Source organism: Astatotilapia calliptera, chromosome 17, assembly GCF_900246225.1.
Source record: "Astatotilapia calliptera chromosome 17, fAstCal1.2, whole genome shotgun sequence".
In the NCBI taxonomy this organism is placed as follows: Eukaryota; Metazoa; Chordata; class Actinopteri; order Cichliformes; family Cichlidae; genus Astatotilapia; species Astatotilapia calliptera.
Window position 1 is genome coordinate 28,949,400 of NC_039318.1, and position 15,209 is coordinate 28,964,608.

The 15,209-nt window shown below is 38.5% G+C and overlaps 1 protein-coding gene and 1 long non-coding RNA gene across 7 annotated transcripts; one reads left to right on the forward strand and one right to left on the reverse strand.

Annotated features, from left to right (window-relative positions):
* Window positions 1-1,139: 1,139 nt before the first annotated feature.
* napepld (N-acyl phosphatidylethanolamine phospholipase D) lies at window positions 1,140-13,780 on the forward strand. Of its 6 annotated transcripts, none has more exons than XM_026147652.1 (10): window positions 1,140-1,465; window positions 5,829-5,916; window positions 7,107-7,211; window positions 8,103-8,243; window positions 8,788-9,012; window positions 9,106-9,209; window positions 9,334-9,499; window positions 9,702-9,850; window positions 10,223-10,337; window positions 12,455-13,780. In XM_026147652.1, the coding sequence occupies exons 1-10, from the start codon at window positions 1,326-1,328 to the stop codon at window positions 12,584-12,586; spliced, it is 1,365 nt and encodes a 454-aa protein (XP_026003437.1). In that variant the 5' UTR covers window positions 1,140-1,325; the 3' UTR covers window positions 12,587-13,780. The 6 variants fall into 6 exon arrangements, with proteins under 6 accessions (XP_026003437.1, XP_026003438.1, XP_026003439.1 ...); XM_026147653.1 differs by having other exon boundaries at window positions 1,141-1,364; XM_026147654.1 differs by lacking the exon at window positions 1,140-1,465 and adding an exon at window positions 2,076-2,312.
* LOC113009387 (uncharacterized) lies at window positions 9,523-12,521 on the reverse strand. The gene is made up of 2 exons (XR_003270171.1): window positions 12,461-12,521; window positions 9,523-9,842 (listed from the first exon to the last, which is right to left on the reverse strand). It is a non-coding gene; the product is annotated as an uncharacterized LOC113009387 (long non-coding RNA).
* Window positions 13,781-15,209: the final 1,429 nt, after the last annotated feature.

Consider the following 15,209-nt stretch of genomic DNA (forward strand, 5'->3'; position numbering starts at 1 on the left):
TAGTTATACCTAACCCTAATAACGGATTGTGCCAACCTTGGCAACAAGGACTGCAACTCAGCATTTGTGATAACTGGCGCTGATCACTGTGGAGGAATCATGATCCACTCTTCTTTGCAGAATTGTTTTAATTCAGGCACACTGGTGGGTTTGGAACATAAGGTCATCCAAGTAATATACCAAATAATCTCAACTGGATTGAAGTCTGGACTTAAACTAGGTCGTTCTTTTTTCTTTTCTTTTTTTTAATCATTCAAAGGTAGACTTGCTGTTATGTTTTTGGTTCACTGTCCTGCTACATAACCCAACAGTGTTTCAGCTTCAGGGCACAAATTGGTTGCCATTTTTTCCCAGTCTTTTTCTTGTAGTTGAATTATGAACTCTGACCTGGCTTCTTTTGTGACATCCTGGATCTACTTTTGGGGTAATTTTGGTGGGTCAGCCACTCCAGGGAAGGTTCACCACTGTTCCAAGTTTTCTCTGTATGTGGATTATGACTCTCACTGTGGTTCACTAGAGTGCCAAAGCCTTAGAAATGGCTTTGTAACCTTTTTCAGAATGATGGATGTCAATGACTTTTTGACATCCATCAGAATCATCTATTCTTGAGTTTCTTTAGATCGGCATGATGTGTTTCTTTTTGAGAATCTTTGCTTTGTCAGACAGTTTTGAGTGTTTAGTAATTCACCTGGTCTGGCAGTAATCAGGCAACTGCAACTAGTTTTTCAACATTGTGGTTAATTACATTTTATTCATGATTTAACAAGTAGGACAGTTACTTTTCGACATATTCTGTAGGTCTGGATAGCTTTTCCTTTAATAAATCAATTCATCATTTAAAAACTGTAGTTTGTCTATCTAAGATTACAATTTATTTGGTGACCAGTGCTATGTTGTACAATCCATATTCAGGGATTCAGCTTTTAGGATTGTCAAGTAATGCAGTAAATGAAGTGTAACTATTATTTATAGTTTCTACACCAACTAATTTTTAGATTATGGCAAAAAAAACCAAAACAAGAACAACACTAAATACATTTTTAATTCATTCAGCCACAATTGGGTTTTTAGTTAATGCATTTTCAGATGAGCAGATCCAAAGTTTAATTTCAAAACCAATTTGAAATTAAATTGTTTGAAATAATCTTAAAGGTCTCGAGTTTGTTTAAAATCAGCGAGATTCTGATTTCCGAAAGTCAGTGAAAGCAACTAACAGGAAGTTCTCACAGTCCGGACACTAAACCTCGTCTGTGCGTAACTTTGTGTCCTCTGGCTGTTTTCTCCGAAAACTGCCAAGTAATTATGGTCAGATACAAGGGCCTGCAATGGAAACAGTGTTGTCCAAGTCTGGACTGTTGTGTTTGGTATGTAGTTGTAAGTTTAATAAGGTTAAGACGCGACTGAATTTAGTGGGTTTCCTTGGGTTACATTCCCTTCAGGTGTCCATCAGGTGGAGGAACTCGAGGTAAGTTAAGTCGTATATAAACTACACAAAGACTCTTTTAAACAGTCCTCATGGGAACCCTACAGTCACATAGTCCACTGCTGTGTCCGGGTCTCAGTCGTCATTTCAAACCGCTTTCTTCGTTATACTATCTTAAAAATATTCAAATTCTCGGTTATCTTACATGAACTAGAACCAGTGACACAGAGACAGCTGGGGCTCCTGCACTGCTGCTACAACTGTGGAAAATCCCAAATGAAAAGCAGTGTCTTTAATTAAAGACGGCATCACTCAAGTTACAAAATTTAATGTAGAGAATATTCCCTTTTTTTGTGCAGCTATATACCTATCACACAACTAAATAGCACTCACGCACACACACAAGAGTATGTATTATTGTGGGCTACACCTTACAATATAAAGCACCTTGTGGCGACTGTTGTTCTGATTTAGCGCTGAATAAATAAAATTGTATTGAAATTGAATGATTTTATTACTTTTGTTTTGGCTGAGGTATAATAATTAATATAATAATAATAATTACTAGTAACATTGGCGGTGGAATCAATGTTTAAAATACTGATTTAAAAATATTTTTCTTTTTTAACCCTCTGATGCATAGTGGTCACTGGAGTGGACGGCTACTAAAACGTACATATCTCTTTAATGCATTGGTTTCTATGGTGGAACTGCATATTAGCCTCTAGAGTGCTCTCTGCTGCCATGCTCCATTGAGGTCAATTCAGTGTTCAGTTAGTGCAACTGCAAGTAAATTTCCTCTGAATCAAAGATGGCAGACAAACTGTCACCCCTGCCGACCACTGCTGGCATATCCTGTCAATCCTTCTATGCTAAAAGAGCCCAACAGGTAAAAAAAATATGATGATATGCAGTAACATCTAGGGAAGGATATTATCTGTTTGGAATAAGAAATTGTTATGTCTAATATGTAGAAAACTACAATTAACCATGTGTCCACTGTAGCGGACATCATGCATTACCCACTATATTTTTTTAACATAAGTCATAAATTGTCTCACTGTTTTTTGGGACTGTTTTGGTTATAAGTAAGCATATAATTGTTACATTTATAAGCTACTCATTTAAAATGTATATTTCTGTGCAGATCAGCTGTAGTTTGAGTTACTATAATAATTATTTTATCATATTTTGTAGACTTCAAATGCAGCAAAGAATAAGGCAGCGTACAGAATAGTCCAGGAAATTCCATCCAGCTCCAGTGATGATGATTTCATTGATGAGTGCAGTGATGAGGAGTTCAGTGATAAGTCCAGTGATGATGAGAGTGGCTGCCAGAGCAGAACAGAGACATAGGAACTACGGATGATGAAGACACAGACAGTCAGGATGCAGAAAGTGAGAACGATGAGGGGCAGGATGAAGAGGAAGGTCAGTATGATCAGGGAGCTGTGGGAGATGGGTACATGGCACCTGACCATACTCAAGCCCGCAAAAATATTTGGAAAGTCCAAGACAATGACTTGGTTGGAGACTTGCCTCCTTTTCTAGGAGAGTGGAAATTGAATGTGGAGGGGAAGGATCCCATAGATTTCTTCAGACATCTGTTTCCAGCAGATCTAATTGATAATATAACATACAACACCAACTTGTATGGGAAAGAACTGTCAGTAACAAGAGAAGAGATTCTCCCTCCAGCAATGCAAAAGAGGAAGACTTAGTGGGACCCCACAACCCGTGAAGTGGAGAGCAGTCACCAAAGTAGCCTGTGAGGTCAGGTTTGCCACAGGATATCACTGGCCCCAACTGACCGAGGTGAAAAATGCAAACAGGTGCCATGATGTTGTGTGCACACGGAAGACCAAATACATCTGCATGCAATGCTGTGTGCCATTGTGCCCTGGATGCGTTGCAAACTTTCGCACAGCCTAGGTGTGATGAACATAGAACTGTTTGGAGATGCAGAGACTAAGATGTCAGTTTGTGTTTTCTTCCAGCATGCTACTAAGGGCTTGGTAATACTGTCCTGCATCGTTATAGAACTGTGTAGACTCAAAAATGTTTCTCTTGTTGGAGATAGTTTGCCATATTCAGGTGTAGGATTCATAGCTAGGACTGTTGATTGGTTTTGTTATTTACGTCTAAACATTGGGGCCTTATGAGTTGAAAGTTCCAAAAAAAATTGCTGAGATGTTTTTCAAAGGATACAAGCAAACAAGTGTTTGTATATTTACAATAGAACACAAGGTAATTAATTTTTACAGTAAATTCATAGTATTTCATGCTAAGTGCTCAGGCGCATGTAGTCCACTGGAGTGGACAAGTTTATAACTTTATAAAAAAAACATATTTTTGAAAAAAAAAGAGTTAAACATTTTTTTTCATGTCCTGAGAAGAATAAAAGCACTTAAGAAAAAAAATCTTGACCAAGGCTTTCATAATTCATGCATCAGAGGGTTAATAATATAGTTCGTTACAGCGGTTTTCTCCTTCATAAAATATCCCACAGCCGTGGCGAGAGTTTGTCGCGTCACGTGATCAAAGGGTTTTTCGCACCGACGTCAGAGAAGCCGAGCTGGTACCGAGATATGGTCCGTAACCGTCCTGCTGCATTAAGAACTTCACATTTTTTCTTTGAACGACGTCCTGCTAACAGCCGGCTTAACGTTTCCTGTCGATAGTCCCTCCGGGGTAATGCTGCAGTGATGTAAACTGTGCTGCAAAATGCGTGCAGCTCCTCATAAATGCTGCTCATTAAAACAGTCAGAAGCTAACGTTTATGCAGAGAACATGTCTCCTCGCTAAGGAAAGCACTGGTGGTATTCTGAGTTCAAGTTTTCGGGAAGGTAGGTGCTAGAACCTGACGTTAGACGACGCTTGTGGTATACGATAATGCTATGGTGGCCTGTTCCTAGAGTCATTGTTTTCCTTTTGAACACACTTGCTAGGCGAGTTCTCGGTAAAATACAGTGTGCAGTATTTCCTTCTTACGCTTGGTGAGGATATAATGGTTTAGTTTGTCAGTAGTGGTTTGCAGTTTGCCATCCTTTTCGCGTGTTTGACACCTTTGCAACAGGAAACGGATAAATGTCATAATGTGCTGGTTAAACTCGATCAGTTGGCAGCTGTTGTCATGTTCATAATTATTTCCTTTCATGAATTCTTAATTAATTTCACAGCAGTATATATGATTAAGTCTATTTCGAACTTGTGTCAAGGTTATTTCTAGCATGTGCTGTCCAGTTTTTAAAGCTCACATGTGCGTTTATTCAATAGTAAAGTGATATTTCTCTTGAATTCAGGAAAAACCTGACTCGAGGTTGTTTGTTGTTTATACAACCATGGCAGGCATGCTGGCTAGATGCAAAGACCTATTTTGATTGTCATCCACAGAGCCCCATTGTTAACCTGGTGTGTGTGTAAGTTCCATTCATGAGGCCAAGTGCATCATCAGCATGGCATGGTTTAATGTGTGGATTTCCCCACAGAGAGCAAGTGCACTTTGGTTTTTTTGTTTCATAACTGCATTAGATGTAGTGGTTTATTTACTCCACTTCCCTCTGGGATTAATAAAGTTTCTCTGATTCTGATTATTTCTCTTTGCATAAGAGGATCCATGAAGGAAGCATTGCTGAGTGCATGATAGTGAGGGTGTATTCCAAACTCTGATAGTTGTGGATAATAGCAGGATAAGGAAGGGCTGTGATTAGACTTCTTGGCTTTCTCTCGTCTAAGTGCCTTCATAAATATATGCTTCTTTATCTGATGAAATCATTATTCACTCCGGTCACACACCCAGTCCTGTTTGAATGCAAGGCAAACTCCATTTAAAGTTTAATTCTGCACCACCGTGTTTGAAGGAGACATTCACCCAAAAAAAATTGCAGTTTAAGGTACCCATGAGTTCTTGCACGCTGTTAAGCTTTAATGTGGTAAACAGTGGAATTACAGTGCAAATGTCTTTAGATTTGTGTGTGTCAGAACATCAGTTACTTCTCAATCGCTGTTACTCAAGAGAAAAAAGCTGTCAACACACTTCTTCCTGCCAGCAAGTCCTTAATTATAAAAGCGGTGGCAAGGTTTGAACAACTGAATTTAATACACAGTGGAAGCATTTAAATGTCACGTCAGATAATAGTTTTATTTGAATACAGTAAAGCTGATGTCACTGTGCCTGATTATCATCTTTTTGTCTTATGCAAAGTGTTGCAGTTTAACTGTCTGCTGTTTGTGTGTTCTGTTATCAGTACAGTTCTATCAGTGAAAGGGGCCAGGCTATAACTTGGTTGCAGTTGTGTTTATGTAATGTCTTTGTTCTCATTGTCTTCTGGTATAATTGTGGTTCTGCTCGCTGTGCAGGACTTTGCAGCACTGTTGTGAAGTTAATACTGTGTTTGTGTGTCAGTGCTAGGTGTGGTCGGGGCGCTGAAGCCATGGAGAAGCCGTCATCTTCAGACAGAGCTGAGCTCGAGGAGAGAAAAGGCCTGGTGGAGGTAATGCACATTATCAGCTGCAATTAGATGGCGCCGTGGTTTAAATGGAAAGTTCACCGCAAAATGAAATATAAATGTTTTTCCTCTTGCCTATAATCCTCTTAATACAGCACCATCACAACAAAAGACATCTGCCTTCTGTTGAATATAATGGAAAAAGGTGGCACATGTTTACAAAGTTCTGCTTGGTAGCACTGCAAATTTGGTTGCATATTTGCTTTAGTTTTTTAGCTGGAGGTGAATATTGATAAGATTTTGTTGAAAGCGTTGGTATTCTCACATCCATCCATCCATCCTCCGCTTGTCCAAAGTTGGGTTGCGGTGGCAGCAGGTATTAGCTTGCGCAGTGTATTCTAGATGTCCTTCTCCTTAACCAGACTTTCCACTTCCTCCTGGGGTATCCCAAGGCGCTCTCCCAGGCCAGATGAGATATATGATCTCTCCAGAGGGTTCAGGGTCTACTTTGGGGTCTCCACCCAGTTGGGCTTGCCCAGGAGGTGCCAGAACCACCTCAGCTGGGTCCTTTTGACATGCAGGAGCAGCATCTCTACTCTGAGATCGCTCCACATGTCTGAGGCCCTCACCCTATCCCGAAGGCCCAGTCACCCTAGGGATTTCAGTCTTTAGTAATTTTCTGTGTGGGGAACCAAATGAAATCCTACATAGATCTTCAGTGTAGCTGTATTATTATCTGATTGTGAACACAGTGTGGAAGCAGAGCAAGGGAAAAAAGAGACTGAGGAGTGCAGAAGCAACACTGCTATGAGTTTGATCCATTTGTTTTTCAGTGTCCAACTGTTGAGGGGAAAAAAAGGCCAGCCCTGGTAAACTTTGAAAACCGGTTTTTAATTCCCATTCCGAAACACACCTGTGCTTTTTCTTTTGACCTGCCAAATGTAATTACATGTTAAAATAGGTGCTTTGAAAAGGCTTTGCAATTACTGCTCAGGTCATTAACTCATGATAACCGTTAAAGGGACTTCTTAGTGTTTTTAAAACTGTTGTGTAATCCTGATGTATGTGTCAGTCTTTGACGCCAGAAGAATTTGCAGAATTTAATAAAAGCACTGATATTATTTTTTTCATGTTTTCTCAATACGTTCTTGTATGTTAAATGTTTATTTTCAATTCTTAAAAATGTTTAGAAGAATTCAAGTTTACTATAGTTTCTATGTGTACTCATTGTTCAGGATGGTGGCGAGCCTAGAGGTGCTGAGGGTGGAGAGGTGGATGCTCGGACTCCAAGGAAGAGCAGCTCCTCCCGCAAAAGCTTCCGCCTGGACTACCGACTGGAGGTAAGACCCTCTATTACTGTCACCCTGCTATCTAATAAAACCCAAATCATGAGGCTTCAGTTTCACCTCAGAGCTTCTTCGTTCTGTGAAGTCCTCCTCTCTAGTTCCGCATGTTGTGTTTTGTTACATCCGAGTTCAGCTTTTAATGTCATGGATCACACAGTGTTCTTAAATTGGTTATATCAGGTGGTTGCTGTGTCTGTATCTACATTAGCATGCTTTAAATCTCATCTCACAGAAAGAGAAGTTTTTCTGTTGTTATTAATCATGTCAGAAAAACCTCCCTCGTTCTGTGGTGTTCCACAGGGATCATTTTTGGAACTATCCTGTTTAGCTTGTAGATGTTAACTCTTGAAAAGATAATATCTAATTTATAAAAACATTTCTACAAACTGTTTGATTTCCAAGTTTTAGTTAAATAACAATTTCTACATTTCATTTCTGATGAAAGAGACTCTTACCATTGTCCCAGATAGCGCAATCCCAAGGTTCAAACAAGGCAGTAGGTTTGTTCGTTCTGTTAAATCTAGCTTATGTAACCTTGGGGTAATGTTGAATAGTTCCCTTTCTTTAGGTTGTTATGTCAGGAGTGGAACTTGTTTATTTTATCTAAGGGGCATCTTTTTGCTCCAAAACTTTGGAATAAGTTGTTTTATTGCTTCAGATGGGGCTTTTAAAAATGGGTAAAGTCAGGCTTTGGGGTCTTTGTGTCTGACTTTGTCTTGTTTATGTGTCCGTTTTGTTGTTTTGGTTTTATTTAATGTTTCTTCTTTAGGCATCAGGCACTTTGTGACTTTCCTGTGAAAAATAAACTTGTATATTTTATACAACTGTAGATTCCAAAATGACTTGCTAACATAGCAAATATGCTATTATTTACTTTTTTTGCAGGAAGAAGTGACAAAGTCGTGTCGGGACAAACATGGCCGCTGGGCTAACCCCTGGCCAACGTGGCGCTTTCCTTCCTACTCGATGCTGTTCAGGTTCCTGTTCTTAGAAAAAGATAACAGCAATGTACCTTCTAGTAAAGAGGTAGGTAATCACTTACTTATAATCACCAGTTTACTATTAGCTGTTGGTTTTAATCCAAGTCGCAGTGAAGCGTCACTAATCAATTTTTAAATGTGCAGGTCTCAAGTTTATATAGAAAACAGCTGTTGGCAAAATTTTGCCTCCTTGGAAATGAGTTCAGGACAAATACATCTTTACTAAGAATCACTGGCCGATTTCATCTCACACACACACTATTTATAGGTCTTATTGGAAAACCTGCTGAGCTCAGTGAGGGCTTAACAAGCTGCTTTCACACTGCAACAGAAAAAAGGTTAACCCGTTATTAGCACAGACTCTGTTTGTTGCTATATTCAAACTTTTAAAAATGGGTGTGCTTACCAACTACTAGCAAATTCATAGGTGTAAAGTACAGTTATAGCAAAGGTGGCCTTCAGCATTAAATAATTTGCCCCTCCTGCACCCATCTGTTTCATCCCTTCTTACATCTTACTTTGTCTGTTATTTATTTATTTTTTAAACTATGGATGGCCTGTTCCTCTCCCTCGTCTCTCTGTCTCTAAAGGCCCTGGATCGTGAGCTCCCTGTGATGGAGCCATACTTTGTGCAGAACCCAAACCTCTCTGGCTCTGGTCCAGGACTGAGAGTCACATGGCTGGGCCATGCCACAGTTCTGGTTGAAATCGATGGGGTGAATGTTCTGACAGATCCAATCTTCAGTCAGAGGGCATCGCCGATCCAATATATGGGACCCAAAAGATTCAGAGGTCCTCCTTGCACTGTGGAGCAGGTTCCTATATATACATACATATATTTTTGTTTGTTAAAATTTTTTATTTATTCCTCCACCTTTAAGGTTCTTCTTTTACTTTCCTGCCAACAGCTTCCTAGGATTGATGCAGTGGTCATCAGTCACTCTCATTACGATCATCTGGATGCTGGATCTGTGGCCAGTCTTAATGCTCGCTTCGGAGGAGAGCTACGCTGGTACGTGAGGTGGATCAGTGGTTCACAATATTATTTCCATTCATGTCATATGTTCACTTCCCACTGTCAAACAGTGTGCCCTTTATTAGAAATTACATGTACCTTTTTGCATTGTGTGTGTCAGGTTCGTGCCAATGGGTTTGATGGACTGGCTGATGAAGATGGGCTGTGAGAATGTGATGGAGCTGGACTGGTGGGAGGAGAACTGTGTCCCAGGTCATGATGATGTCACGTTTGTTTGCACACCCTCACAGCACTGGAGCAAACGCACAGCATGGGATGATAACAAAGTAAGATAATAACAACAACAATATGCACATTATTGCTTAATTGTTTAATAAGATTTAGTGAAGTGCCATGACCCTAAACAAGCCAACAGCAGAACTTTGTCATTTTTATAGGACAACAAATTCTGTTTAAATCTTTATCTTGAATTCAAAACAGATAAAATTGATAAAATTCAGGTCTTTTTTTTAAAAACATTTTTTCCAGTCTTTATGGAGCAGCTGGACCGTTTTGGGTCCAGACCATCGTTTCTTCTTTGCTGGCGACACTGGCTACTGTTCTTCCTTTGCGGAAATAGGACGACGCTTTGGACCATTTGACCTTGCAGCAATCCCTATCGGAGCATACCTGCCCAGGTAATACACATGTGCACTTTATTAAGAACATCCTTACAATCTAATGTTTGGCCACTGAATTTGCTTTTGTAATGTACATTCGGAACACGTCTAATGATTATTTTAACATTTCTACAGACAGTACTTTGTCACAATTACAAAAAAATAAATAGTTTTCTAAATAAGTAAACATATGTGGGAAAATGATGGCACTGTAGATTCAGTTTTTATTTACTCTGTTCTAGAGGCACATTCATGTTTCAACAATAAAGTCGGTAGGTAGAGTTAATTGCAGTTAACTCTACCTCTAAGCTATTCATTTTTCCATAATGCTGTGCCTATTGTAACAAAAACAGATATCAAAGACTACTTGAATATTACTTGGTTTTTCAGAGACGTGATGAAAGGACAGCATGTAGATCCAGAGGAGGCCGTTCAGATTCACGAGGACCTTCAGGCCAGACAGTCGGTGGCCATTCACTGGGGCACCTTTGCCCTCGCGTATGAGGTAATGCCACACAAATACATTTATTTAGTTATGGATCCCTTATATATTCTTTAAATAAATATTTAAAACCTAGATGATTTGCCTTCTTTGAAAGAGTTGGAATAGAAGATCAATGGCCCTCTAATGCCTGAGATTTGCAAAGATGGAATAATCAATTCTGTAGCATCAGAATCCACTTACCGGCTCAATGTGTTTATTAAGTTTGTGGTTTTATGTTGAACTATTGACTATTCACTGGACTACTGCACAGTGAATTTAAAGATTCTTATTGTCACCATGGCATTGCCACCATGAATACTTCAACTTTGCTTTAAAACATTGGTTATAGGGATTTAAAGTCATGATGCTATTTCCATTACTCAATGCATACCTCTTTCTCATCAAAATTTTGATTTTGTCCATATCTCACTATCTTCCCAAGATTAACTTCCAGTGATCACTCCTGCGTTACTGTTGTAACAGACACATCTGAGTTGTGAGCCTCCCCTAGTCTTTTTTCCCCCCTCTAACCCCATTTCTTTAACAAGCAAACACATGTTTATATTTGTGCTTTGGTCATGCTTAATGTTCACATGTGTTTTTGCTCTATATCTTTTGACTTATTTGAGCTACCCTACTAAGTCCTGGTGTACTAAATAGAGGACATCCTGGGCTTTCCAATGATACGTCATGTGTTTGGGTCCCCTTTTAGCTACAAAAAGGAAGGAAATCACACAAAATTAATGGGAAGATTCTTTTTTCCTCTGTTCTCATGAGGATATAATCATTTTGAAACAAGTTAGTTGACAGGTTGACTGACTGGTGTTTCTATTTTTTTTTTTTTTTTTACAACAAAGGTTACATAATGCAAGGTATTTCAGTAGCATTCAATTTAGTATTTTGTTACTATTATACAACCTCACTTCCAAAATTGTTGAGGCGCTGTATGAAATGTAAATAAAAACAGAATGCAGTGATTTTCAGATCTCAAACCCATATTTGATTGATAATGAAACATAAAAAAAGCATCAAATGATTAGAGACATTTTACCATTTCCTGAAAGATATTGGCTCATTTTGAATTTGATGGGAGCAGCACATCTCAAAAAAATTTGGGATGGAGGCAACAAAAGATTGATAAACTAAGTGAGACTAAAGAGAAACAGCTGGAGGAACACTTTACAGCTAATTAGTGTTATTGGCAATGGGTCACTAACATGATTTGGCATAAAAAGAGGGTTTCTTCAAAGTGATCTTAACCACCCTGAAAAAAAAAACAAAAAAAAACTGCATTTGTAAATTATTTAAAAAATTCTAAAATTGACTTAAAAAGACTTTAAATAGTACATATCATCTACAGAATTCAGATAATCTGGAGAAATCTGTGTGCAAGGGCCAAGGTTAAAAATCAGTAATGTCCTAAAAACGTTGAGCCCACAGGTGTAACTGCATTACAATTTGCATGATTCTGTCATGAAAAATCAAAGCATTGTCTCAGGAACACTTCCTGAAACCACTCAGTGAGTACAGTTTACCATGTTATGCACAAATGTGGGCTAAATCTACATCATGAAAAGAAGTAGCCGTATAGGAACAGGCATAAGATCTTCAACAGGCTATAGCTCATTTAAAATGGACAGAGTCAGATTAGAATAATGAGACAGCATTTCTCTCCCAAAGCTGGTCTACTCATTACCCAGTCATTTTATCCACAAGATAAACTTTCCACAAGTTTATCTTGTGGAAAGCACAGGTTTATGAGATTTGCAAATCATCATTCTCTTTTTATTTACATTTTACAGAGCATTCCAATTTTTTTGTAATCGAAGGCAGTTAGTATTTGAGGTTGCAATAGACCTAAGAGCTACTCTGTGAGTGCCATATCAATGCAAGAGCTCGTTGTTTAGATATAGTGTTGTGACACTATTATGTTCTGGCAACACAGTAAAACAAAGGTTTCATTGTTGAGCTGCATGAGTATTCCTGCAGCCGTCCCAGTTTAATGCAGCCTCTGTTGAAATCGAAGTGATATAAATGTAATAATCACTGAAAAATCTGCAGAACTAAACAAAAACTGAATGTGTTGGAGTAGCTGCTCGAACAATATCTTAACATGCATGTTTTCTCTTGTCATGCAGTATTACCTCGATCCACCTCTTCGACTCAGAGAGGCTTTGGAACAGAAGGGACTGAAACCAGATTGTTTCTTCACTTTGCATCATGGGGAGTCTCGCCTTATATCTGCACAGGACGAAGACGTCTTCGACTGATGTGCAGTGTTTTTGTGGCCCGTTTCTATGGATTTGTCTGTAACAAAGTGCAGTAAATTCATAACATGCAGAATCCCAGTTTAAAAAAAAAAGTTGTGATAATTGCATATGTATATGCAGCCTGTATCAACTAGAAATCAAAACTAGGCCACAATATTGAATGTTGCACTGCCATCACATGGTCATTGGTAGGCAGTACTACCTACAGGAGCTGTTCTTCTCATGGTTCATAAATAAGCAAAAGGCATAAGATTTACTTGATCCTGGAATCTGTACTTGGTTCTGTGTAGTAGTCAGTGTGGCAAATGAAACATGGTAAAAGTATATCAAACAAATTTAGACAACTAGATTTTTAAAATTTGAACTGTATTAAAAACACCAAAAACTTTTTGTATTGCCAAACAAGTAATCTTATTTTGTGCAGCTCAGTATTTGTGAAATGCTAACTTGCATTCTAGTGTGCATTATTGTGATTGAAATTTCGTGGTGTGCACACTGCTTTACACCGAACGAGAGAAAAATTCTCTGCGGGTACAATTTTACAGATCAGAGGATCTGGTTAAAATACATCTGCTGTGCTTATATCTTAAGTAAAGTTTTCTTTCAGGATCTTAGAAGCTGTAATATGAAAGAAATACTAGAGGATAGAGGATTTTGTGGTGTAATAATATTTCAACATTGATGTTAAATCATGCAACACTACAAAGACTTTTCTGAATGTGCTACGAGAACTCAAAATTGAGCGACGCAAAAATAGTTTATCTATTATCAGAGTCTGAAACTCTCAGCGACCGAGTGCCGATAGCAAACGTGGAGCAGTGCTGTCTAGATGTAGAAGTTGAGCTGGGTTCAGCTTCGTGCCTTGCAAATATTATGCACTGCTGCAGGTTTAGACATTTGGCTTTGATGCTGTGAAACCACAGTTTCTTTCTTTGCTTATCAGTGTGATCATTTCCAGTTTTACCTTTCCGTTTTTAGCCGGATGGGTTTGAGTCAAAGAGCAACAGTAGATTAGTGTTTTTGAACACAGTTGAAGCAAAATTCGGTTTTTACTGCCTGAATGTATGAACACATAACAGCACAATGTTGAGCTCATGTACTGCAGTAACAGGTTTATAAAGGTAAAAAGAAAAATGTTGTTTACATGTCACAGTGTCACTGATTTACAGAATAAATATTACTTTGCATTTAAAATGGTGTTGTTTTTTCTCTTCTTTTTTTGTTAGTAGTAAGATCTAAAAAATAAATGTGCACACTTTTCAAACATTAGTGCCCGAAGTGTTAGCATTGCAACAGGCACACTGGTAGACAAAAACAGGTGGGCATTTTCAACAGCGAGAAGTACTCTGGCGTCTTGATTCTGTATTTTTAGTGTAAAATAATACTGTGCTTCTACCACCCAAATTATTAATGTCATTTAATAAACAGGTCAGTGTATGAAATAACACCTACAGGCTTAGAAATTTATTTAAAGCCCCCAGCAAACAGCTGCTAACTGGATATTCTTTTTCTGACCACTGTAAGTCCTAGCTTTGGTTGTGTGGGAAAATCCAAATTTAACTTCAGTCATTTAAATCTAATTTCTTCCTCATTCTGATGCTTAATTTAAAGTTAAGCAGATACATTCCTAAATGTACTGAGTTGCTATTTGGCTGATTTGCTGGCATTTGAACAGGTGCACCGAAAGAAGAGTAATTTACTTTAGTCCCCTTCTTTATTCCATTTTCCATGGATATAGTTTTGAAATTTCACTTTTTATTGACTGGGCTAAAGATTGGATTTCAGACTGAATTAAGGATTGAAAACAATTTGGTTAAAATTACTAATATGAACATAAGTTTAACAATTAAGTTCAAACGACCCAGAGCTAAATATTTGAGAAAAAAGATTTCAGGGACAGTCAAGGTTTAATTTGCCCAACAAAGGCAAGGAGGTTATTTTATAAAATATGAATTCAAACCCTTTTCCATAGCAGCACATGGCTGCCCAGGGATGTCCAGTATATCCAAATGGTTCTTGGAAAAAAAATCTTGTATAACATCTTGTAATTAAGACAAATATTAAAGATTTATTTTCTTTTTTTGCATTTTCATGCTGTGTTTCTTTTCTCTTTGATTGTCTACATCAGGGGTGGGCAATTCCAGGCCCTGAGGGCCGGTGTCCTGCAGGTTTTAGAGCTCACCTTCGGTCAACACACCTGAATCACATGATTAGTTCGTTACCAGGCCTCTGAAGAACTTCAAGACATGTTGAGGAGCTAATTTAGCCATTTAAATCAGCTGTGTTGGTTCAAGGACACATCTAAAACCTGCAGGGACACCGGCCCTCGAGGCCTGGAGTTGCCCACCCCTGGTCCCCTCTACTGCTCTAGGTTTGAACCTTTCCTTCTCCTATTGGCAGATGCACATTAATACGAACGACACAAGGTGGCAGCATCTACCTTTTCCCCCCTCACCATATAGTGACGTGAAAAGTTTGAGGAGCACAACTTCAAATATGAATTCAGACAAATTGATCCCTCATGTAAACTGAAGTTTCAACATATTCTATTTGGCCTCTCACATACCCATAAAATAAATCCAGGAAAAAAAATATTATCAATCTTCTGATTATTTTTGCCAAA